Source organism: Amaranthus tricolor, chromosome 13, assembly GCF_026212465.1.
Source record: "Amaranthus tricolor cultivar Red isolate AtriRed21 chromosome 13, ASM2621246v1, whole genome shotgun sequence".
NCBI lineage: Eukaryota > Viridiplantae > Streptophyta > Magnoliopsida > Caryophyllales > Amaranthaceae > Amaranthus > Amaranthus tricolor.
Window position 1 is genome coordinate 6370396 of NC_080059.1, and position 25965 is coordinate 6396360.

Consider the following 25965-nt stretch of genomic DNA (forward strand, 5'->3'; position numbering starts at 1 on the left):
ATAAAGGGTCGGTTTAATTTTTAGAATGTCTATGTCGTAAGTAATTTTTTAAAATGAGTATATGTCATAAGTAGTAGTATGAACCATTGACTAATTTTACCTTTACAAGATATCTTTGCTTATCCATTAAATTTTATATGACTCGTCCACATTTATGATGCTTCAAATGAAAATTTTGTCTTTGTTATTTTCTTGTATTAAGTACTTATTAAGAACTAAAACCGATCTACTATAAAAGAAAGCCTAAGTCCTGATGTCCATGTTTATTACTATAAAAGTGAATTATTGTCACTTCCCTTTGTTCTTATATTATTTGCCATCTTACTAAACTAATGTAAAATTATTCAATTCTCAAATATACTACATAGAAAGGTTACAACCTACGATTGATCAAAATTTAAAATAACTTGAAATTATATTGTCATGTCATTCGAAAGTAAGGGGTTTATACATATTACCAAAAACCTAAACTCCCCAAAAAAAAAAAAAAAAACATGCATCCACACTACATGATGCACACCTTCAAAAACATGCGCCGGCAAAGAGTTCGGGAAATGAAAGCTAAGATAAGCAGAAGATTAATTGCTCAAGTTCATCGTTTATCATTGCCTTCGATTGGGTTCACTCCTACCGACTTTAATGACTCCACCCGTGGCTCCCTACACAGTTGATCAAATATGGAACAAAGTAAGCAACCATAATATGTATATGTACGTATATATATAGAGAAAGGATCCATTGAAAAGATGTTAAAAATGAAAAAGGTAAGTTTGACTCTACACCTTTGATTTCACTAAAATTAAAAAGTAATCCTTCTCACCTTTCTCATTTGATCATATATTTTGATCATATATATATATCATCAACATCCTACCCAGTATATCCCGCTCTTAAAAAGCTAAGACCAGGGTCTAGGGAGGAAAGGACGGCGACATAGCTGGCATATATATATATATATATATATATATATATATATATATAATCATTCATCATCATCATCCTACCCAGCATATTCCGCTCTTAAAAAGCTAAGGTCAGGGTCTAAGGAGGAAAGAACGGCAACATAGCCGGCACACGCACATGCACACACCTGGGCTTAGATTTTCGTCCAAATGAATGGGAAATTGTGAGACTTAAGAATTTGACTGTAGTTGTGATAACATGCCAAGGATTTGAAAACATAATTCAAGGAATATTGTGCTTTCCTTCTCCAAAAAGGAAAATGTTAAAACAATTTGCAAGAGACCGCCTCAAATGAGAGGAATACTAATAGACTGGCCCAAATTAAAAAATTATAAAAAACTTAAACCTTACAAATTTCAATTTTAAGGTTGAGGGGATCAATTTCAACTTAAATTAAATTGTAAATAAATCAATTAAAATTAAAAAAAATTTAATTTTAACCTACCGTGATCAATTTTAACATTAAAGTTATTAATTCTACTTGCAAATTTGTATCCTCAAATGAATTATGATTTTTTAAAATCTTTAATTTCGACATTACAGTGAGTGATTAATTACCCTGATAGTACTTTATCAATTTTGAAACCGCAAATTGTAAACAGACGACTAATTTATAGCATAAGCTAATTTAATAAGTATTTTTTATTATATTTATATTCATATATTATAATCCAAAATAACATTTCCTCCTATTAACCCTAAAAATTAGTCTCAATTGACTTTTAAATGTTGTTCATTATCAATCACTTTAAAAAAAAATCAAAAATATAAAATTTATATAATTTTTAAATGATAGAATTATTGCGTTCCTAAATAAATATAAGAGTGTAACAATTACTTCCTCCGCAGTGATAACATGTCACTCACTTCACCCGGCCGGGCATCGGTAGTAAGTATATCAGACTAAAAATAGTATAAAATTTTGACTCAGATTGAAAAAAGACAATTTGATATCAATTTACAAAACTAAAAGATTAATCAGGGAAATTATGTAGCATGTGTTAAGAGTATTTTAAAAATACAAAATTTAAAAAATATCAAAATTTTTGAAATTGGACAAATCCTTAAGGAATTTATCTATTTTTACTCCGCCTAGATTAATAAAGAGAAAAGAGAAGAAACAAACCTAGTGAGGGGATTGCCATGGATGGGATTATCAACGGGAGTCTCGAACTCTTGAACATGAGCGACCTTTCGAAACAACGAATTTTTGATAAAATCTTTAGATTCTTCAGCTACACGTTCGGGTTCGACAACCTCCGGGACCGTCTCTCGTCGACTCTTCTTGAGCACAACATCAGGAGCATACATGAACTGTTGTTTGGCTGTATGGACTCCTAAAGCCACAGCCAATCCTATCATGCCTAAAGCTACATAGATGGGCACATAATTACCTGTTTCTTTACCTTTACTTGGATCCTTTTCAGCTGCAGGAGCATATGCCTTCATCTTTGGTATTGTTCTTGTCATTGTTCCTATGCCTTGTGTTCTTCCCAACAATGGGCTCATTTTCTTCAAATTCTTTGCCTACAAACAAAAGAAAATGAAATCAATAAATAACCTTATAAAATCATCTTCAACAACTTACTTACTCCTTCGTTCCTAGGTTGTTTTTTTTGGATTGTTCTATGAATCTTATCACAAATTTTGACAAAATTAACCTTAATCATCCTCATTTTAATATTTTAATAATGATTAATTTTATATATTAATGACGATAATTTATCTTTCACCAACTTCATTTTAATATTTTTATATTACTTAAATCTCCACACGTTTTATATATATATATATATATATATATATATATATATATATATATATTCAAGAGTGACAACTCCACCACCATATGACAATAATAACATACTCCATTTTATAAGTAGACATAAACTTTCATTCTTGTAATCATCATTTATTACAAAAACAAATATCATGTAAAAAATTCTAATAGTCTTATTAATGAAATAAATAGTGCATGAATATTGTAAAATAAATGAAATAATGTAGACATACCATTCCTCCTCTCAAGACAGCCAAAGCCATGGTTAAACTTGAATTAATCTATGTATGAATTAAGACGACTTGTATATGAATAATAATTCTTGTATTTCTGTTTTGTTCTTCACTTCAAATACGGGAGTAATTTTCTTATACCAAATTTATATTTCTCACGTATGGTTTGATATAAATGTTGGAATTTTATAAACATATATACATCATATATTAATTTAAAATGGATCTACGTATATAAATGATAAAATGACATGCAGAGACAGGAGATAGTCACAACAATACGTGTCGTTTTAATGGAGTGTACACATTTTGGTTTGCAAGCTTGAAAAACTGACAAGTTACTTTCAAGGAGGTGCCTATCCTAGACTTTAGAGAAGGGTCGTTACTTTGCAAAATATACATATATATATATATATATATATAATTAAAGTGGTGAACCGAAAACCAATCTGAGATATACATATTGTCCCAAAAGGTGTACATATTATATTATACGGTGTACATATTTTTTTGAAGAAAAATAGTTTAAATTATTTACAAAACTGTCATCCGAATATATATACCTTTTAAGCATGTATGTATTCCTATTTTTAGTTTTCACAAAATTCAAAACATATATATATATATATAAAACAATTGGATAATAGTGATTTAATTAATTAATTTTATTAGCTAATTTAAATTCCTATTAGAAGCATCTTATTAAAAACAACTTATTTATAATAATAAGTTATAATTTTCTAATGCTTACATGAAGTATTTAAAAATAATCATTTTTCTATTTAGATCGTTGGTTTATCCTTTGAAATACTAGTATGTTTTGTTTATCAAAAAGGCACATAATAACACATCAAAATAAACACTTATGGGTTATCACAATAAAAGTTGATACACATTTTTTTTTAGGTGGCGATCTCACTACTTTCTTAATGCTTATTCATAAGTCTTATTTTATTTTATCTTTTTATCCTACTCATACAATTCAATAGTCTTTACTAATTTGTTGATATTTATACCAATTATTTATGTTGCAATCTATTAGGGATTGAGTGAAGTGGATTAATTCAAGACTTCTCAATCACTATGGAAAAAATTATTCTGAATAATTTCACTTATTATCCATCTGCTGTAAATAATTCATACTATTAATTGTTTTTAAATAATTCAATTTTTGTATATTTTTTACTGACAATGCCCTTTTGACATTTTAATTGGTTATTATAGACACCTACTAGATGTATACTCACTTATCTTCCCCCTTATTCTTCTTGATTGTTCTAATTAACTCTACTCCTTTTTGGTGGTCGAAACCTACAATAACGGTTAAAATGTGGCAAAAGATGTTATCAGCAAAAAATATATAAATATTAAATTATTTAAAAATAATCAATAATTATAATTATTCACTGACAAATGAAAAATACTTAAAATTATTAAACAATATTTCCTTAATTATAAAAAGTTTTAGCTTTGTACCCTTTTCTATCCGTTATGTCCCTAATAAAACCTATGGATCATAATTTATGTTGTTCACGAATGACAACATAATAGTGAATGAAGTTCAAAATAGGGCATACATCAAAGAATTATGTTACGATCCCAAAGCTCAAAAGTTTATCCTACCTATAATTTGCAAATCCTCCACAACTTATTAGATAGTTAACTCGTAGGATGTTCTAACATTCGTTTGACATAAGTCGAAAATAAAAGATAAAGAATAGAAACAAAATTCGGTTTTTAAAACAATTGCAGGCACAAAGCCTTTTTATTGTATGCCTTCGTTTGAAGAACATCGAATCAACGATTAACCTCAAGCCGTATGAGGATTTCAGCACCCAACCACGGAATAAGAAGGACGCAATGTTGAACTTCATGCGCATATTCGATTCTAAAATATATCGATATAAAAAACAAAGGAAATAACGACCTTCGTGATCAAATTATTCATTAACCCCAGAAAACATCTTCCGAACCTATGGGAAACAGCATTAATAGGATTGAAGAACCAGCTAATATCGATTAGATTTTCATCCAACAAGCACATGACATCATTCGATAGAAGTTTTGAATGTCTTAACGGACCTTCTATAACTCGAGAAGTTGAAGATGTTGACGATACTTGTACATTACTGCATATTGTGAAACAACGCACATATGAGAACATACTTCATTATATTTGAATCACTGATAATATATTCATACGCACAAACAGTTCAAATGAATCAAGAGCTAATATCCGTTTTGTACTACAATTATTGGTGATCAAATGAATCGAGAAACAATGCAAAACATCTTCACTCGAACGTATTGTAAAACCTTTGAAGATGTTCAGTGTTCACAGTACAAATATATCCCATTTGTAACTCTTAAGGCCAATGGAACTTTGAGTAGGTGACTTCTCTTATATAAAATGTAACACAAATATTAGGCATCTATAGGAAAAATTCACAAGTATAATCCCAACGATAGCCAAATTTCTTAAAATACTCTAAGCTATGAATTCTCAGTTAATCCCATCTTCAATGGATGTCTTCCCAAAATTATCCAAAGCCTGAGACAGCCAACTATAATTAGATGAGTATGGGAAAGGAAAGAGAAAAAAAATTTAATCCAACCTGGCCTCAAGCCAAAACAGTCTTACAGATCACAAACTCCTTAAATCTTTTGATAAGGATAGCGTATGTCGTCTTCCAACCCTTACGAGACCATGATTATAAATTTCTATAAAAGAGATACATTGGATATGATGATGATGACGATTCAAACTTGGCCTCACGTCTAAACATCAATAAAACATCAAACCAATCTTTCCCTCACACATCATTGTCATCTTGTGATATATTGGGTATAAGGGTATTATAATTATTTTAACATGAGTAGTTAATTAGAGAATTAGTATAAATAAGGATGGGGGAGTAGAGAAAGATATTAGATATATAGTATACATATTTAGTGGGTTTTATACTCATGTCTTGGAGAGTGCAAGCCTCTCAAAAGCTTGAGTATCTTGTTTCCATCCATTGCATCAATAAACTCTAAAATTCTATTCCAATCTCATTTACATTTCTGTATTCTTCTAATATTCACAACGATGGCGGAATCAATCTATTACACATCTCTCTCATTTTCGGTACATTTTCAACTCATTTGTGCTATTTGATTCGCCAGTTTCTCGTGTATGGCCTCATGATTGTATACTCATCTTTGTTCCAAAGCAGTGTTTATGCTGCTTACTAGTTTGCAACAATACATGGCCATAGATGACACAACTATGGATGAGAAATACAACAAATTGACCATGGTACCATCGATGATCAAAGTATGGCAATAAGGATACCAATCTTCCCACTAAAAGAAGACGGGATTGTTCTAATTGGGTCGTTGGCACTGGTAATTTTGTTCTACTTTGGGCTATATTTCCCCTTATGATTGGACCATCAGTAATACATGGTGATGCATGATGGTGGTAATTGGTGGGTTGCGAATGCACTTGGTACCTATTTTTATTGGCTAAACAATAAACCTCCCATTAGAATCATGCATTTGGTTTAAAAAAATACAGCACCTGTGGAATATTGGCATACACTATATTGTACCCTCTGGAACTAACCAATGGGAGGTTATCAAAGCTGCTCATAGGGATGTGAAGTATGACTGAAACACTATGTTATCACGACACCACTTGGTATCACTATTAACACCACTAATGTCATGATCTATTCCATGGGAATCCAAAATTTCAAATCCAATAAGTGAGTTGATTTACCAGAACATCCACTGTTCTGAAAACTTGGAGTAAGAATCTCATAAGGTGTCTATCAAAAAAAAAAAAAGAATCTCATACGGTGAAGCAAAAATCTTTTTGGCGGGTAAACAAAGGGCCATGCATTCACTAGCTATGTGATTTCCTTACATAGATTTCCTCTAATCTACCTACAAGTGCCACCATATAAAAGCTTACCAGCATCCTAGCATATATCATGTAAAGAACATAAACTATACTTCTATATCACTAATTATGCATATTGTGATCAGTGGCCGGAAAACCAAAAAAAAGCACCAGTACTATACACTCATGAATCTTGTATAACTTGTAATTTTCCTCTAATACTCAATTGTCCATTTCATTTTCTGTTCATATGTAAACTACTAGCCCTTAAAAGGTTTTGTGATTACAGCACAGATTTCCTTGCAACGAAGATTGAGGAGTGTATAGAGAAGCAATATTTCTACCCAGATGCCTGTTTTAATCAAATCCACCCAAGTCCACTGGAAGGGATTTTGTGATTGCTACTTTAGCTTTCCTTTTCCCTTACAAAATCATGTTGTGTCTGGTTACTTCCTGCTCAGCTTATTTTTCCTTGACAACATTAAGATTGACAAGCTACTCCCTTTTTCTAAGTGCTTGTGCATTTACTACTAGCAGTGCGCAAAAGGTCCTCTCACCAAAAAAATTGCTCAAACTAACTATTTTTCCTGTTTCATAAAGGTCTCCTATCCTGTTTCCCTCTTCTTCACCAGTATTGTACCAACTCCGCCTCTTTACGGCGGAGGAATTGATCTTGTTTGGTATATTTTCTGAAGTAGTTGTGACCGCCCCCTGCTTGGACCCCAACCTCCAAGTGGGCACTTTCTATGAAAATGAAGTACTAATAGCTAGTCCGATGATTTAGAGATCAAGGAAGAAATTTCTAGAAAGCTAATGACAATCTGTATATTTCTTGTTAGCTTTACAAGATCCAATATATTTCCAACTTCTAAATCATCCTCATAGCACAGTTTGAAACCAAACCATTCCATGATGTTTCTGTTGTAAAAAAAACTAATCATATATATTGATCATTTCTTCTTGATCTCGAGAAAATCAAACTTTTACGGCTCGTTAGGTTAGTGATACTAAATGGTGGTAATGGAAATGATTTATAATGTAAAATTTCATCAAAATGTTCTATGTCATTTCCATGGTGATGAAACCTTGATCACAAAAATTTTTTTTATTTATAAATTTTCATTACCACTTAATACCACCTCCCCAATGGAGGTGCATTGGAATGAATTTTATGAAAAAAATAAGATGATTGAAGTTGGACAAGCATAGCCATCAAGGTAGCTAAAAGATTTTTCAACTATAATTATATTAGTTTTCATTCCCATTACCACCCTTTATTAATACCTAGCAAACAGGCCTTTAAAGCTCCCTTAACATTATGCTTATGATTCCCAAAAAATTTCAAAAACAAATGAAGGCAGCATATACAAATTAGAACAAACTCAAATGTCACTGAAGAGAGCAACAAATGTCCAAAAATCCAAAGAGCAACAAAACAACGGATAACTGAACCTCACTTGCTTGACTGACAAGCACAACAACATTTCATCACCCCAATACCATTAAATGACTCCCACTAACCAAGAGTTTGAATATCGAATGTGCACAACCTTAACACTATGTTTGGATGGAAGGAAATGAAGAGAAGGAAAAGGGGAGCAAAATTGGATATCAAGAGGAAAGGGGAGGGCAATGGAAGGAAAGAAATTGGAGGGACGAAGTCTCTTGCATTTTGTGGTAAATAAATTCTTCGAAAGATTTGAAAGGAAAACTCAATAGTCTTCCCTCCCCTCCCATCCTATCCTAAAATGTTACTCAAGCTGTCAACCATAGTGTAACTCTCTTGGTGATAACAAATTAAAAGCTAAAAATAAACTCTTAAACTAAGTTTGTATTGATTTTTAGAAGAAAAGGAAGGGAAGGGGATGGAAAATTGGTGTATTCTCCTTCGATTAATTTTGTCTAAATTATGAACTTCTCCTTATAATTCCCTTCCTTCATTTCCCTCCCTTCTCCAATTGGTATCCAAAATCGCTCCATTTCCCTCCCTTCCCTTCCCTCCATTTCCTCCTATCTAAACATAATGTTAATATTACACAAAAATACAAAGAACCTAAAATTTCTTTCCAATGCCATTAGGTGGTTACTAACTAATCGGGTTTGGGGTTCGTTGTTATTAAATAAAAAGCTAGTTTTCGATTGACCCTTAAATCAAACATGATCAACAACTTCAAGTAAATGAGAAGTGTCTATGATTTAACAAACCATTTAAAACTAAAGTCACAAGCAAAGTACTTCAAAATGAGAAAACCAATTCAATTAAGTAGTTACAGATTTACAGGATATTCAATCAAAGAAAGAGCAAAAGGCTCACCGAAATGGATATTCTTAAATGAGGCGATTCTTCTTCTTAGGGCAAGCAGTCTTATACCCGCCTTTGGTAGGTTTACCCCAAGGAGAAACAGAATGATGCCCTTTACTTTTACCTTCACCACCACCATGAGGATGATCAATTGGATTCATTGCAACACCTCTAACAACTGGTCTTCTTCCAAGCCACCTACTATTCCCAGCTTTCTTTAACTTCTTCGCACTATGAGACGGGTTAGAAACCGACCCAATTGTAGCCCGACAACGAGTATCAATCAGCTTGTCAACCCCAGAAGGTAGACGGACTAGAACGCGACGTGCAGAAGAGGGTTCTTTCAGAATCTTAGCTGAAGTTCCGGCAGAACGTACGAGTTTTCCTCCTTCATTTGGACGGAGTTCAATGTTGTGAATGATAGTTCCGATTCGCATCATGGAAATGGGCATAGAAGTGCCAATTTGAGAAGCGAGATCGTGGGTTAAGAGATAGTCCGCCATTGAAGGGGATTTAGTTTCGGTTAGGGAGGTTGGAGATGAAGAAAAAGTACGACGGAGAGTTGGTAAGACAGCGGTGGTTGTGATTGTGCGTAGTCGGAGAAACGCCATTTGTGACGGCGGTATGGTGGTTGACGGGAAGTCAAGGACTGAGAAGACTGAAAGGGGGGGAGTAAATCCAAAGGAAGACACCTAAACCAAAATTTTCATGGACGGGTTGCTTATGTTGTCAAATAAACCCGACCCAAATTATAACTACTTGATTGTCTCGAGAACATATATTGGAAAATAAGGGTTTTAGTTTAATTTTTGTCTCATAGAGTATGGACGATGGATTAACTCTGAAAATATTGAGGTAAGTTTTGATTTCAAATTTGTAATTGAATTTTGTAAATTTATTTTAAAAAAAGAAGTTACGTGTAGTATGTTTTGTGCGATTTGGTTTAAGCTAAGTACCATAATTTGTGCAACTTGCAATTTTTATTTTTACTTTTTGCTAATTTTATTTGTATATTTTAGTAAATTCATTTTATTGATTCAATTTTTTATGAATATTTGTAGGAGAATTAGGATGATTATTATGGTGAGAAAGTAGATTATCTAACAAGATTCATTACGAATACATAATTCGAATCAGTAGATGAATTGCATGCTTAGGTGAATGAGATAACTATTGATGTTGGTTTTCATTTCACTCGAGAGTTATAAGCAAAAATAGGGTTATTCTACAATCAGTCTATATATATGTTACATCAGTCGGTAGGTTTAGAGGTGAGTTACATGACTTAGATAATATGGCTCGATCAGATTCCAGAACTAGGGCATATGGTTGTCAATTTATGATTATTAGATATTGTTGTAAACTTGAAGAAAGGCCATAGAAGGTGAGAGTACGTCCAGGTGATAAAGTGAGACATACCTATAGATTTACAGTGTAAAGAGATGGTCGTGTTAAAGCAAATGAGTTGCCAACTGACATTCGAGATATATTAGAAAGTTTATTGCGACTGACATAAATCAGACATAATTATTCTGAGGTGTAAAGATCATATTAGATAACATAATTTTACTGTTGGACATATGAAGGAAATCTTCCAAGACTTCAAAGCATTAAATTCAGAATTTAGAAAAAGAAACTAAGAATGTTTTTAGCTACTGTGTTTAGTTACAAAAGTATGGTGTGATACAAATTTATCGTTGCATTAAAAAATTTATTTCTCTATATATCCCATGTGTAAATAAGAGAGACTTTTCCAAGGTTAATATACCCACCAAAAACAATTTACACTCACTATTTGAGGTGTTGAACAAATACCACACTTACATAAGTGAATAGAAGAAAAGAAGACTAGAAGTTGTGTATCTCCAAATGAATGAAACAACATCAATTTAGAAACTTTCTAACAACTCTATTTCAACCTTCATAAAGCACAGTCAAAGAACTTATTTTAATAAGTCACACCATGAATAAAAATATAGTTGTTAAAGAAAGCTTCAAATGTATTAAATGACTCCGTGAATGAACATATAGTTGTTGATACCATACTATGAGATAAAAGTCGCTCATTTTTTATAATTACAAAAACTGTTAGCGTTTTTTCTTACAAACTCTAATCTTAAGTGAAGGATATTAAAAATAAAAGTTTAGGTACCATACTTTGATAATTTATTTAGTTTTTTTTTAAAAAAAAAAATTCTCTTAGATATGTATCCTCATGTTACACACCATTTGTTTTATTTTATGTTGATAATGAAAGGAGAATAAAAAAAAACCATCTCCCATTCATCTTTCCACATAGTAACTCCTTGTTATTATGCACTACCAAAAGATGAGTGACTAAAAGCATGGATTCTCCCAACTTTTAATGGGGGAGAAGCAAGGTAAGTGGACGGTTCAAAGCAACTTATAAAAATTAAATTTTAGTATAATGAAGAAAAAGTAAAGAATGGTATAAAAAGTCTATTAAATTCAAAATAATATTCTACTCAATCCATATGATTTGTTGTCTAACACACATAGTTTGGGCATAATTGACCTATTTTTAGTGGGTAGAGTTGGAACCCACATGCTATTCTTGTAAATCTATAACTTAATCTAAGCAAAAACTAATTTAGTGGGAGTATTATTGACCAATAATCCATCATAAGGACCCTAGCTATTGTATGACAATGCGTAGCTAGGAGACCAATCTTCAAATACATGTTTTTCTATTGCTAAAATTGTCCTATATATAAACTATCTTCATCTTTATCTTGTAATGTAAAACACTAGTTCTTGTGTTCTACTCCTACTTTCATCTTGTTATGGAGTGAACTTCGCCTCTCGGATTATTAAGAGTCGGCTTTTTTCGACTATTTTGATGGATATGACTGATATTAACGAAGATGAAGAAGAAGAAAAGAAAGGTGATCTATAAAGATGATTTTACAAACAAGTTGATGTAAGCTTCACCACGACATACAAGGGTGGTCTAAAGGCAAGTCATCAAGGCAAAGGGAAGGCTACGCCTTTCTTCCAGTTTTTTTTCTTTATGTTTTCAGTTTTATGTAATTGGAGCTTAGCTTTTTCTGTTATTACCGCTTATACTTATGTGTTTTCCTTTATCATTTTTATGTTAAAGTTACTTTGTATAATGCAACTTTAATATATTGAATTGAGAAACATATAAACCATCCATCCTAAATTGATACATCAATATTAATAAAATAATATATATATATATATATATATATATATAATATAGTATAATATTTTTATATTTATTATGAAATATATGCTAGATTTATATCATCGAAATAAATTAGTGTTGATATGTTGAACATTTTTTCCTTTTCACAGTTATGGTTTTTAGAAAAAAAAAATAATTATGACACCTATTATTGATATTAACCTAAATATAAATCTCGCCAATATTCAATTCATAGTCATTTTGAATTGGTCTTCTACAATTTTCTATGATGTTTAACAAGTCTATTTTTTCGCCATCAAGTAGCTAACACCTTCTAACTTATCCCAACGAAAAAAAAAAAAAACTGATTTTAAGGAAAGCAGCCGAAATTTCCAATTACATTCAATAAATTAATATTCCTCGTATATGTTGCAAAAAAAATGGATGAATTAGTATTTTATGGAAAAGTGAGAAAATATGTGAATAAGATGAAAAAGTAAGTTAAATGTATAAGTAAATATTAACAGATGTGTGTGGATCATCAACAAAAATAAAAATGAGGTAAATTTGATAAAACGACATACTCAAAAAAGAAAATGAAATAAATTTGATGGGATGAATCTTGAAGTAACTCCATAGCATTTCAAATGATATGGTCATAATGATCAAGTGACAAGTCCATGAGATGAATTAAACCTATTTAAATCATTATTAACTACAAGAAAAGGAGTCATCTTGCTCGTCAACCAAGCGTCTAAGGCTTTGACACTTCATTGGTTGGTTTGGGCAATATATAAGAAAAGTTTGGAACAAGATGACAAACCTGGTGACGAGCGTGGCCAACATCGTCGATCTGACCTTGAAATATTGTAACGTTGACATAGTGCACGTCGGAGGCGTCGATCTTTTAACGATTCATCAATTTGAGCGCAAGAGGTTATAACGTTGACAGAATGTACAACAGGTCATCGAAAGATTTTGACGTAGAAATAAAAGGGTAATAGTTAGACTTAGAATACTCGACGCTAATTATCAAAAAGGACAACAATCTAATTAGAATATATAGTTTTATTCTCTGAAATTTCTAAAATGGAACATTATGAAAACTTTCTCAAGATTTATATGAATATTTTAGGAACCAACTCTTAAGTTTCAGTTTGTGTCACGCACAATCATCAAGTCAAAAGAAAATATCTCTTTGATGTAAATGCGTTTATTTATAAATAAATATGTTATAATGAAAGGATCATTATTGAAGGTTCTTCAGCGAATCGTTTGTCCATGTTTTGGATAGCATATCGAAGGTATGGACTAAAGTCCAACAATACAATGCATGTAGATTTGGACTTTGATGATGTCGGATATTGTCGACGTTTCTAATTTGCTATTGTATAAAGTATTACTCCGATGATATTGAAACAAAAATGAAATAGTGAGGTCATTCAAATTGTGTACAAGATGTTAAAACAATAATGGAATGTATGGATGAGATAAAATATTGGTGAGGATATTTTCATAAAAAAAATTATAAAAAAATAAAAAAAAAGAATTAAAAGAAAAAATGTGACAATTTCAAAGGAAAGAAAATAGGAGTAAAAGTATATATTTACCCGCCTACCCCAAGTAAATGAGTCTAGTATCCGCAATCACCTGCCACCATTATTTAAGCATTATTTTTCTTCCTATGTTCCTTAAAATTTATTTCACTTAATTAAAAAAAATCTCACAACAAATACTCAACTTGAAGGGATGATTATGCAAATGCAAAGATTTATCATGCTAGGCCGTATGATCTAAGAACTTGCACGAGTGATCAAAATAAGTAGCGTCCAACTACTATGCCATTCCATTTTCATTAAGGATAGATAATGACAACCTAAATGGACTTGTCCTATCTCATTTGTCATGGTGGAGTTCAAATACTTGTATAACACATTACAATATTAAGAATATCCTATGTAGAATATAAGCCTTGAAAATGAAATTAATTAAAATATTTGTTATAGTTGAAGGATATGTTACTATATCTGTATCACGCATTTTTAATATCAAAACTCTTTAAATTAGAAGTGTAGATTTAATATATATTCTCTTCAAATTGATGTTAAATATTACTTTATTCTATTTATCATAAGGGTTTGTTTGGATTGGATGTAAATATTTTTGTGGGGTGAAAAAAAGTCTAAATAAGAAAAATAAAGTTGATAAAAGAGAAATTAGTGAAATTTAATTGTTGTAGAGGTGAAAGAATGATTGCAAAGTGATGAAAAATAAAGGAGGCTTATAATTTTGTAGGGTAAATATTTATTCTAGGAGAGGATGAGAGAATGTATTACCTCCATAATAGGGGAAATTATCTTCTTTTTCCTTTATTATTTTTATTTCATGTTTATTTTACCTTCTTAACAACTATCTCAACTACTTCAAAGACATCTCTATTTGCTTTCATTTTATTAGTTTGACTTTATTTTCCCACTTAAATAATTTACACTCAATCCAAGCATGCTCTAAGTGTTTTATTTTCTTATTGGGTCAAGTTACTTTAAATGTCTTAGGTATGTTAGCTTTACCAATTTATCTTTATTAAATTTAATTTTTTTCACACTTTAACACTTACAAACCCCACTTTACTCCTATCAAATTTAAAAATACCACATTCTTTCTCCTTTCCATATGGTCCCAATTTAACCACTTAAAATTTAGTGAAAAGTCAAATGGAACACATAAATTGAATAGAAGGGAGTATATTTGACAGAAACATAAATATTTACGACATATTTCTTGCAGAGTCTTAGTAAATAACGGTGATTTATGAAGTTAACAAATTACCTTATGTGATAGAATTTAATAGGGTGAGGATTTTTGTAATTTTAATTTATTTTTTTAATTTTATTTATTTTATTATTGTTTTTTTTGTCTTTGTTTCTTGCAATTCGCAAGTCACCGGAGGTTTTTTCAAAAAATTAAGATAATTATTAAAAAAAATTAATTTTGCGCCTAGCCACAGGGAACAAGATTATAAAAGGCTGAAACATAATTATTGAGCAAACAGCGCAGTCCACAGTCCACATCTTGAGCTTCCTTTCCCGCAAGCTGTTCATGGATTCATTCCAGCCGGCTATTATTTTTGGTCTCATCTCCCGATTCTAGGTTTTCTTGTCTGCTCTGTTACTTAGTCCAATACAATGCTGCTATTGTTTGTTTTTCCAGATAGTATAAATTTTTATGATCAGTTTGGTTTTTAATTGTTCGTAAATTGATTATTTTCATGGTGATTTTGCTTTTTAGAAGGTCAAATAGACACAAATTTACATAATCTCCCGCTAATTTCTGTTAATCGTTGGATTCTGAGAACAAAAACGATTAGAGAAGGATGGGAAAAGGATCAAAAGAACGGTCAAAGGAGCGTCGTGAAAGTAGACTTCAAGAAATATCTCTGCTTCGCACTTACTCTTATTCTAATCATGAGAGGTAATTTCCCTCCCCCTTACATTTTGAAGTCTATTTGATTTTTCTGAAACAAGTTTTGCTTAATACAAACAAGAACTAAATATTTTTTTCTATTTTGTGATCAATGCCAATTTTAGGTTAATTTACTTATGTTTTGATTCATAAACCTGTTGTTGGAGTGATGCCATTATGATTGATTACCAAAGTTGGATATGGTGTGCAATTGGTAATTGGTTGCCTTTTTGAGTTTTTAAGGTGGATGAGCATGCCTAGGTCATAGCACGATTCAGTTGATAAATTGTTTGTGCATCTACAAATGAGTGCTGGGTCCATCCTATATTAGTATAGTAATTTGCCACTGACCCTCAGTGTCCATTTTATTTTGTACAAAATTTTATCATGTTAAGCTGTGCTTAATGTTTTCCATTTCTATTATCATTGACTTGGTATCTTACTGAAATTGTAATGGTAACCGACTTCTGTTGTTTATCAGACATTTTGTCAATTCAATTGTAATGGTGTATGTAGATCAACTTGGGTTGTGCGAATAAAGACCTGCTTCCGTTGTCTAGGAAATTGGAAGTGCATTTCAATCGCTAATTTTTCTCTTGCTATTTGATATCCGGGCCAAAATCGGATATTTTTGTTTAACCATGCTGCTACACTGTTTGTTATACATTTTAGAAACACGAGGCTTAAAATATTTTATAGCCTTTTTAGCTGTTCAGTGTATTGTTATCTGCTTTGTGTTAATATATCTTGGTTCAGCACACTAGTGGATTTTCTTAAAAATGAGGAAGGACAAGTTCCTAGATGATACTTATTAAGAGTAGAAATTCAAGATTATTTGCCTAGGACATGATAAATCTGAGCGGAGAAGATTCTGCTTGTTAGAAGTAGGAGTATTGGGAAAGAAATATTCTAATGTTCTTTGATCAGTTTGTTTTCTTTAGGCATTATGTTTTTTTTGAGAAAGTTGACACTTATCAATTCTTCTCTTGCAAGTATTGTAGGTGGTGGAATTCTAAGAAAACTATTGCAGTAGTGACTGGAGGTAACCGAGGAATTGGCTTTGAGATCAGTCGGCAACTTGCTAGTCATGGGATCTCTGTTGTACTTACCTCAAGAGACTCTGAAGTTGGTATAGAAGCTGTAAAGGTTCTGCAGGAGGTTGGCTTGTCAGTGGAGTTTCACCAATTGGATATTGTTGATCCTCAATCTATTGAGGAGTTTGCTGACTGGATTAAAGCAACTCACGGTGGCTTGGATATATTGGTATGACTACCTTTCTCTGTTGCGAATTAATTGGTGGTGCTTTTGTGCTGGGTAATCAGTGAGCAGTTGAGGCAAATCAAACCACTTATTTTGTTCGTATTTGGCTAAGAATGGCATGTCTCAGACTATTGGATTTTCTGTATGTCTTAGATCTGGAGCTTTTCTTCAATCCCCTAGAAATTTGGTATCTGTTTGATTCATAAATTAAAGTCGTTTTCCACAGATTGGAGACACTGGTTTATGTTCTGCTTGGTGTGCGTAAAATCCTTTGTCCTATTTTAGTTCATGATCATGCAAGAGTGCTAAAACATTATTATTCTCATAAGGCTACAAAACGGGTTTTCCTCAATAGGCTAAATGCAGATTTGACCATTCTCCTCTAACAAGTTATAAAGTAAAATTATTTGTGTTGACATTTCTATTAAAAACCACTCAAGAAGATTAAACATTTCTTCTTTTCCACCACAAATGAAGCTTTATCTACTCTGCTTTGCTTCCTTTCCTGGACTGGTTATGAGATGTGCAACTTGGTGTTTGTGGTTGTGGCATATATATTGAACTTCAAAATTATGGTTTCCCATTTAGTTCCCAAGGGCCCATTTGGTTAATAGTACTAAATGGTAGTAATGAAAATGATTTATAGTATAAAATTTCATGAAAAATCCATGACATTCCCATTGTGATGAAACTTTAATCATAAAAAAGTTTTTTGTATACAAATTTCCACTACCACCTAATATCACCTCTCCCAATGGTAATGCATTGAAATGAATTTTATGAAGAAAATAAGATGATTGGAGTTGGGCAAGCATGACCATCAAGATAGCCAAGAGATTTTTCAACCAAAATTACACTAGTTTTCATTCGCATTACCACCGTTTAATACCACCTACCAAACAGGTCGTAAGGGTACTACATGTCTATGATTAGAAATAGAGTAGAACTAGTATAAAACACCGTACAATGCACGGAAATTTTAGTATGAAAACGTATATAAATATAATTTTCAAAAACATGTAATAATAAATATACTAAATACTAAAGATGAAGTAATAAACAATAATTGTTAAAATACGGTGATATGACATTTATATATGTGTAATAAATTTAAATAGTTTGTAGACGAGTAAAATAAATAACAGGTTGATTAATTTTATTTGCCACTTATGCGAATATCAACCAATAAAATTCTTTCATCTAGCGTGGCTCCAAAAGAATGACACGTGTGATTTTTCAGTCTTTTTATTAAACTGTATGATGATTAGTTGAAATAATTCACATAACTAAATCAGTGTAAATCTTAATAAATTATTTAATGTCATCTAAATATTTTTTACTTTATTTCGTTTTTTAAATTTCTCTAGCAATAATTTATTAATATATATGATTAATATTTTATTTCCTAATTTATAATTTTAAATTTGTTTATATCTCCTAAATGATTCTTACTATATTGTTTCCATTCTCTTAGCCAATTTATAGATTAGAGTATTTGTTTAGTCGAAATAATTTTTATAACTAAATCAGTAAATTTAACAGGTTAAATATTAATTGATTGTCAAATCTTTGATTGCCGTAGATTGGTCATCTATTTAATTCAGTTAGTTTAAATACTCTAATAGAAAAATTACACATGGGAAGTGCTCTAGAAATTTGACACTTGGCTTTTCACAACTTTTTTAATAGATGTTATGATATTTGATAATGCTTCTGATAGACCTCAAGCTGTAGCATGTAGGTTTAATAGAACAAAATCTTATTTCAGCTTCTATGTTACAATAAAGTTAAGAATTGTTCCTTCTTGATAATTGCGGCATGGGATTCACTGCAAAACAGGTAAATAATGCAGGTGTAAATTTCAACATTGGATCAGAGAATTCTGTTGAACATGCAGAGCAGGTTATTAAAACAAATTATTATGGCACAAAAAATCTAATTGAAGCTTTAATTTCTTTGATGAAACCTTCTCCTTCTGGTGCCCGGATTGTTAATGTGAGCTCAAGGCTTGGCCGAATAAACGGAAGAAGAAATGTAAGTTACAAAGGATTTGTATCGTTGAGCTGAATTCCTCTTGCATAGTCCGCTAACCCTAGAAACTATATATCTATTTCAGAGGATTGGAGATCCAAACTTGAGAGAACAGCTATCTAACGATGACTCGCTTTCAGAGGAATTGATTGATGATACTCTAAAGAACTTTCTGCAACAAACAAAAGATGGTAGCTGGGAATCAGGTGGGTGGCCTCAGAACTTCACCGATTACTCAATGTCAAAGCTTGCCATTAACTGTTATTCCAGGTATTTGGCAAGAAAACTGAGTGACCGACCTGAAGGTGAGAAAGTTTGCATAAATTGCTTTTGCCCTGGTTGGGTAAAAACGGCTATGACAGGTTGGTCTGGTAATTCATCTGTCGAAATCGGGGCTGACACGGGGGTTTGGCTTGCATTGCTTCCTGGACAACCACCAGTCAAGGGGAAATTTTTTGCTGAAAGACGTGAGATACACTTTTAAGTAACTTTGTCTTCACCATGTTGGCTCGAATTCTTCGTCGAGCCAAAATTACATTAAGAAGTTTTATGACTAAAACGAGGTTGACACTAGACAATATTGGTTCAGTTGATAGGCATTGTCTTCACTGCGACAGTACACGATTGGTATAGTTCATAGGCATATGTATTTCTGTGTTTTGTCGAGTGGTGTTTTCTTGTACTGTGTGTTTTATGTTATATTTTGTATTTACTCTCATCCTTGTATTCACTTTCACCTGTTATAAACTGACAGTTTACTTCTATCTTTGAAAAAATTATTGTTAATTTTCCTATAATAATATCAGATTATTAACTATAGATAATATCAATTTAGTAGTTTTTTTCCCTATAATAATACAAACTTTTGTTTATTAACTAATATATTATTTTTTTGTCGTATAACCTCTTATAGTGTGATTTTAACATGTTAGAGAATTATCTAAAGAAATAGCCCTTAAGTTGATATTATTCATACTTAATTAAAAGTTAATATTGTTGTAGAAAAATTAACAAAAACATTGAATTATTTACTATAATTTTTCCTCCATCTTTATATTTTGTATCTTTGCATTCAAATGCCATCTACCTAAATTGTCATTTTGCTGTGTGGGCTGTCACATAGCATTTATGTCCTGTAGTTTCAGCATTTAGTAAAGAACTATTGCAAAATCAGTTAATTAGGCTAAACCTTTCTAATAAATAATTAGTTAGCATTAGTTTGAATTTTCATTTGTAAAAACTAGAAGTACTTTAATAAATGGAACTTTTGTCAAAAGCCAAGAGTTTTTTTCATAGAGTAGGCTTTGAGGGTTTTGAACGTATGTAGGATCTTTGTTATGCAATTATCAGGAATGATTTGAATGCTCATTAAGATACTTTTTTTTTTTAGTTTGGAGCCTCCAAATTTCAATGTGAGCAAATACTTCATGCATTTGAAATTTGGTATTGAGTAAACTAACATTGAAAACTACAGTGGAAAAGCTATAATGAACATTTGGGTATAATATTAATATTGGACGTTGATTTATTTTTTGAATAATTTATTAAAAATAATTTTAATGTTAACTTCTTTGAAATTGAAAAACTTAAAGTAGACAAAACAAAAAGAAAAGACGGAGTAATTTTTTTAAGACACTCATTTTATTTTTTGAAAATTATCGACATTACTTAATTTTTTTCTAATTTCACCCTAATAATAAATGAGTTAAGTGATTAGCAAGTATATTTATGAATGAACACCTAGCTCGTGCCCATTTCTAGCCTTAATCTTCAACTATATCTCTCAATTTTTTATCAGAGCTGAAAATTTAACCATATTTGATTTGATGTATATTCCATTGACTCAACTTAATTTCCTATGCCTTGTCAGCATTTGTTATCTCATAAGCTATTTCATTTAAGAACAATGTCTGAAATATATTATTACATATAGTGAAATTTTTGAAATTTTAGGGTTTAATTTTTTTTTTCTCTCTGTGTTTTAATCAACCAAACCCCAAACATTTCTTCTTGGACCTGCAAATATTCTCCTTTAAGTTACTTTTTGTCTAGGAAACTTTGTTCTTGTGTATAGGATCTTAATGCTTCTCTACTTACTGCGTTGAATAGGGTTTAATTAACATCACCAAATGAATATTATAAAATGAATATAATAAATTAAAAATATAAAAATATTAAAAATTTGTATGGTGGGGTATATATAAAAGTTGAAAAGGAAAAAAAAAAGATATAGAAGAATACTTAAATGTTCGAAAAAATTTAAAAAGGAAAAATATAAAATAATAAAATATGATGTGATAAAAGAAATAATGACGTGTCAAATGGAAAAAGATTGAGAAATATTTGAGAGATGTACATGCTCTTATCACACCTAAATCCTCCATCCAACCTTTGATCCCCATTCCTGAATTCTCCCCATCAACCACCCATGTCTTACCGCTTCCTCATTCGTTCTCTCCGCCGCACAATCCCTTCACTTTCCACCACCACAACCACCATAACCACCACAACCACCGCCACCACCTCTATTCATCCTAACCTAAACCATAGCCCATCATTTTCTATCCTCAATCGCCGGACATATGCCTTCTCCTCCGCCGAGGAAGCGGCCGCAGAACGCCGCCGACGAAAACGCCGTCTCCGCATCGAGCCACCTCTACACGCCCTCCGTCGCGATAATTCTTCTCGTCCTCCTCCTAACGCTTCCCGTCTCCCCGACACCACTTCAGCACTCACTGGCCCGCGCCCCAATCTCCATAACCGGGCCCAATCCCTAATCCGGGCCAACGACCTAGATAGTGCTTCAATCCTCGCCCGCGAATCCGTTTTCTCCAAAACCCGACCCACTGTCTTCACTTGTAATGCCATTATCGCTTCCATGTACCGCGCAAAAAGGTACGATGAAGCTGTATCTCTTTCAATTTTTCTTCAATGTGCAGAACATTGTTTCTTACAATTTTTTGATTGTTACTCATTGTGAGTGTAGAAGGGTTGATGTGGGTCTTGAGGATTATAAACATATTTTAGCTCAGGCTCCTTTTGGTCCTTCTGCTGTTACTTTTAGGCATTTAACTAAAGGGTTAATTGATCTTGGGAGGATTGGGGAAGCCGTTGATCTTCGTAGGGAAATGCTTAACAAAGGTTTAGGGGCCGATTCTCTTGTTTATAATAATTTGATTAAAGGGTTTTTGGATTTGGATGATTTTAATAAAGCTAATGAGTTTTTTGATGAGCTTAAGGAGAGATGTCATGTGTATGATGGCGTTATTAATGCTACGTTTATGGAATGGTTCTTCAACAAAGAAAGAGGGAAGGAAGCTATGGAATCGTATCGGGAGTTGCTTGATCGTCAGTTTAAGATGATACCTGCTACTTGTAATGTGCTTCTTGAGGTGTTGATTAGGTATGGAAAGAAGAAAGAGGCTTGGGAGTTGTTTGATTCAGTGCTCGATAATCATACTCCCCCGAATTTTCAGGCTGTGAATTCAGATACTTTTAACATAATGGTGAATGAGTGTTTTGCAGAGGGGAAATATGAAGAAGCTGTTAGTACATTCAGAAAGGTAGGTACAAAGATGGGATCTAGGCAGTTTTCTATGGATGTTGCTGGTTATAATAACATTATTGTAAGGTTTGCTGAGCATGGAATGATTGAGAAGGTAGAGGAGTTTTTCACTGAGCTAAAATCGAAATCGTTGAGCCCTGATGTCACTGGATATAGAACACTGATTGATGCTTATCTTAAGGACCAAAGGATTGATGATGCTGTGCAAATGTTTAATTTGATGGTTAATGCCAATTTGAGAGTGATTCCTGCATATGCCAATAGATGGTTTACTGAATTGATTCAGAATAACAAAGCCATTGAATGCTCACAAATCTTGACAAAAATGGGGGAAAAGGAGCCAAAACCCGACCCATATACCTATGAAATTGTCATTTAAGGTCTGTGTTAAACATACTTAGTTTCTTTTAAAAATAATAGCAACATTATTTTAGATAGTCTTTGAAATATATATATATACATTTGTCTCTCTCTCTTGTAATTCAATAGACATAAAAATGAATAAGAAAATTTAATCCCTTCTTTTCTCTGATCTACTCTCCCTTCTTCTCTGAAATTTCTTATTATTCTTGAACATTGAATGATCAAAATCAACATGGTATCAGATATATAGGTTATCATTGCTTCCAATTGCAGTTTCGTTTATCTCTCCATCATTTGTTTTCAGTTTCGATTGTTTCATATTGTTCTTCCTCACTCTATCTTCGCCAACGAAAATCGCTTGTTTTGTTCATTCGCAAAACCCTAATCAAGATTCTGGTTTGTTCTTTCTTTATCTTCTGCTTGATTATCTTCTGATTCGCAAATTGATTGATTGCTTGTTTGGTTTGTTTATCAATTGATTTGTTCTATTGATTTTTTTTTTATGCGAATTGATTCTTTTGCTTCAAAATTGGTTTGTTCACGCTGCTATCTTCTGCTTGACAAATCAATTGTTTATCTTCTGCTATCTTTTGCTTTATCATTTGTTCGTTCACCCTATCGTTTGCAATGACAAATCAAGATCCTAGTTTGAGTTTTCTTGACCATTCCGATCCTCTATTTCTTCATCCTGCTGACCATCCTGGTTTATTGTTGGTCTCTAAACCATTTAATGGTTCGAATTTTGGTTCATGGAAGAAATCTATGTCAATCGCTTTATCAGCAAAGAACAAATTAATCTTTATCAGTTCCAATTCTCAGCCTCTTGCCACTGATCTGAAGTTTCCTCAATGGAAGAGATGCAATGATATGGTTACCTCCTGGATTTTGAATGTCTTATCTCCAGACATTGCTGACAGTGTTCTTTATTCGGATTCCGCTCACGACATCTGGAAAGAACTTGACGATCGCTATGGCCAAGCAAATGGTGCCAAGCTATTTCAATTAGAGAAAGATATTCGTTTATCAGGCCAAGGTACAAATGATATCGCTGGATACTTTACTAAATTGAAGAAAAATTGGGATGAGTTAAACACTTTATCTTCTCTGCCTATTTGTTCTTGTGGTGCTGCACAAGCCTTGCAAAAATTTAATGACGATCAACGACTTATTCAATTTCTTATGGGACTCAACAGTGATTACAATCACATCAGAGGTAATATTTTAATGATGACACCCTTGCCTTCTATAAGTCAGGCTTATGGCCCTATTATCTCAAGAAGAGAAGCAAAGAGAAGTTCATGCCTCTTCACCTTTTTTCACTAAATCAGCCTCCATGAATGCATCACATCATACTCAGGTTCATCTGCAAATTCAACAACATAATCAAAGTCAGAAGCAAAAATTTGATGGCAAAAGGTTCATATGCACTTACTGTAAGAAGCCAGGGCATCCTGCTAGTAAATGCTACAGACTTGTAGGTTTCCCTAAGGATTTTAGGTTTACTAAAAATAAGAAATTTTCTGGTAATACTGTGTACCAACAGGTCAATGACGTTTCTCCGTCTGTAGAGACCTTCATCAACAATTGCACTTCTTGTAACAATGACAATGGCCATCAGCATCCTTCTCCAGATTTCCAATCATGGAACTCCAACAATCATCCGCACAATATATCTCAAGCTCAGTTCAATCAACTCATGACTATGATGAGTAATCTACAAACAGATAGTAAACCTAATACTCAACCTGGCGATAATAATCATCATCCTTATTCTGGAGGAAATACTGGTCAGGCATTCACAGCTACTAATTTTTCTGGTATAACTGCATTTTCTTCTCATTCTTTCTCTGGTAATTGTATTTCTTATACTGGTTGGTCAGCTGCTGATTATACTTGGATCATTGATACTGGTGCTAGTGATCATATGTGCCACAATGACAATCTGTTCATACAAACACACAGCCTTCCTAAAGCATATCATGTTACTTCGCCAAATGGTCATGTTGTTCATGTGCATAAAGTAGGTTCTGTACACATTCATCCTGATATCATTCAACATAACGTGCTCCATGTTCCTCAATTCAAGTACAACTTGCTTTCAATAGGCAAATTATGCAATCAGTCTTCCTCTTATGCTCTTTTCACTAATTCTAAATGTTATTTTCAGGGCCCCTTAATGAAGAGGCCTCTGGAACTTGGTGAAATCCACTCTGGGCTATATCTTCTACAACAATTTCCCACTTATCAAACTTCAAAAGCAGCCAAAACTATTGCATCTCATCCACACAAGAATTACAGAGATTCTACTCAGATCAACAAATCTTGTAATCTAGTTGATTACTTTTCTACAAATAAATGTATTCCCAATTCCTCTCAACTAGATAATACAAATAAAACTATTGATGCATCTCTCTTCTTTTTCTATAAATAAAGCTTTGTGTAATTCTGTTCGATATAATGAAAATGGTCATATTTGGCACCAAAGATTGGGTCACTTGCCCTTATACAAGCTTCAACAGCTCTCTTTTTTTCCTAATAATTCTATTGATACTATTAAATGTTGCGATGTTTGTCCAAAAGCTAGACAACACAGGCTACCTTTTCCTCTCAGTCAAACACAATCTTCCCATCTTTTTGAACTTGTTCATATTGATGTTTGGGGACCTTATCACACAGCTACTTATGGAGGATATCACTATTTTCTCACCATAGTTGAGGATTTTAGTAGAGCTACTTGGACTCACCTTCTCAAAACCAAAAGTAATGCTTTTCCTCTTCTTCAGACTTTCACTGAAATGATCTTCACTCAATTCAATGCTAAAATCAAAATTTTCAGATCTGACAATGCTCTTGAACTAGGGTCCAGCAGAGCTGCCACTCAATTTTTTCAGTCTAAGGGTATTATTCATCAAACAAGTACTCGAGATACTCCTCAACAAAATGGCATA

The 25965-nt window shown here is 32.5% G+C and overlaps 6 protein-coding genes across 6 annotated transcripts; 4 read left to right on the plus strand and 2 right to left on the minus strand.

Annotated features, from left to right (window-relative positions):
* Positions 1-220: 220 nt before the first annotated feature.
* On the minus strand, positions 221-3136 carry LOC130797905 (uncharacterized). Its single transcript, XM_057660694.1, has 3 exons — positions 2977-3136; positions 2090-2490; positions 221-659 (listed from the first exon to the last, which is right to left on the minus strand). The coding sequence occupies exons 1-3, from the start codon at positions 3004-3006 to the stop codon at positions 593-595; spliced, it is 498 nt and encodes a 165-aa protein (XP_057516677.1). The 5' UTR covers positions 3007-3136; the 3' UTR covers positions 221-592.
* Positions 3137-4244: 1108 nt separating this feature from the next.
* LOC130798280 (60S ribosomal protein L2, mitochondrial-like) lies at positions 4245-9990 on the minus strand. Its single transcript, XM_057661202.1, has 2 exons — positions 9180-9990; positions 4245-5105 (listed from the first exon to the last, which is right to left on the minus strand). Exon 1 carries the CDS (start codon positions 9776-9778, stop codon positions 9194-9196), a length of 585 nt encoding a protein of 194 aa, XP_057517185.1. The 5' UTR covers positions 9779-9990; the 3' UTR covers positions 4245-5105; positions 9180-9193.
* A 5357-nt stretch (positions 9991-15347) lies between these two features.
* On the plus strand, positions 15348-19883 carry LOC130798323 (uncharacterized). Its single transcript, XM_057661260.1, has 5 exons — positions 15348-15486; positions 15625-15807; positions 16800-17061; positions 18898-19092; positions 19175-19883. Exons 2-5 carry the CDS (start codon positions 15710-15712, stop codon positions 19571-19573), a joined length of 954 nt encoding a protein of 317 aa, XP_057517243.1. The 5' UTR covers positions 15348-15486; positions 15625-15709; the 3' UTR covers positions 19574-19883.
* Positions 19884-21450: 1567 nt separating this feature from the next.
* Positions 21451-23186, plus strand: LOC130797519 (pentatricopeptide repeat-containing protein At1g10270-like). Its single transcript, XM_057660124.1, has 2 exons — positions 21451-21984; positions 22076-23186. The coding sequence occupies exons 1-2, from the start codon at positions 21518-21520 to the stop codon at positions 23031-23033; spliced, it is 1425 nt and encodes a 474-aa protein (XP_057516107.1). The 5' UTR covers positions 21451-21517; the 3' UTR covers positions 23034-23186.
* Positions 23187-23644: 458 nt separating this feature from the next.
* LOC130798752 (uncharacterized) lies at positions 23645-24242 on the plus strand. The gene is made up of 2 exons (XM_057661852.1): positions 23645-24140; positions 24211-24242. Exons 1-2 carry the CDS (start codon positions 23645-23647, stop codon positions 24240-24242), a joined length of 528 nt encoding a protein of 175 aa, XP_057517835.1.
* A 33-nt stretch (positions 24243-24275) lies between these two features.
* LOC130797522 (uncharacterized) lies at positions 24276-25317 on the plus strand. Its single transcript, XM_057660125.1, has 2 exons — positions 24276-24834; positions 25185-25317. The coding sequence occupies exons 1-2, from the start codon at positions 24276-24278 to the stop codon at positions 25217-25219; spliced, it is 594 nt and encodes a 197-aa protein (XP_057516108.1). The 3' UTR covers positions 25220-25317.
* Positions 25318-25965: the final 648 nt, after the last annotated feature.

Bases quoted from the DNA above. Each gene is read 5' to 3' on its own strand.
- LOC130797905 (XM_057660694.1), bottom strand. From the start codon at position 3,006: ATGGCTTTGGCTGTCTTGAGAGGAGGAATG. The intron at 2,491-2,976 runs GTATGTCTACAT...TTTTGTTTGTAG, and splicing joins CTGTCTTGAGAGGAGGAATG to GCAAAGAATTTGAAGAAAAT. The intron at 660-2,089 runs GTTTGTTTCTTC...TCAACTGTGTAG, and splicing joins CATGGCAATCCCCTCACTAG to GGAGCCACGGGTGGAGTCAT.
- LOC130798280 (XM_057661202.1), bottom strand. From the start codon at position 9,778: ATGGCGTTTCTCCGACTACGCACAATCACAACCACCGCTGTCTTACCA.
- LOC130798323 (XM_057661260.1), top strand. From the start codon at position 15,710: ATGGGAAAAGGATCAAAAGAACGGTCAAAGGAGCGTCGTGAAAGTAGA. The intron at 15,808-16,799 runs GTAATTTCCCTC...CAAGTATTGTAG, and splicing joins TCTTATTCTAATCATGAGAG to GTGGTGGAATTCTAAGAAAA. The intron at 19,093-19,174 runs GTAAGTTACAAA...TATCTATTTCAG, and splicing joins GAATAAACGGAAGAAGAAAT to AGGATTGGAGATCCAAACTT.
- LOC130797519 (XM_057660124.1), top strand. From the start codon at position 21,518: ATGTCTTACCGCTTCCTCATTCGTTCTCTCCGCCGCACAATCCCTTCA. The intron at 21,985-22,075 runs GTACGATGAAGC...TTGTGAGTGTAG, and splicing joins TCCATGTACCGCGCAAAAAG to AAGGGTTGATGTGGGTCTTG.
- LOC130798752 (XM_057661852.1), top strand. From the start codon at position 23,645: ATGACAAATCAAGATCCTAGTTTGAGTTTTCTTGACCATTCCGATCCT. The intron at 24,141-24,210 runs GTGCTGCACAAG...GGGACTCAACAG, and splicing joins TCTGCCTATTTGTTCTTGTG to TGATTACAATCACATCAGAG.
- LOC130797522 (XM_057660125.1), top strand. From the start codon at position 24,276: ATGGCCCTATTATCTCAAGAAGAGAAGCAAAGAGAAGTTCATGCCTCT. The intron at 24,835-25,184 runs GTATAACTGCAT...TGTTATTTTCAG, and splicing joins CACAGCTACTAATTTTTCTG to GGCCCCTTAATGAAGAGGCC.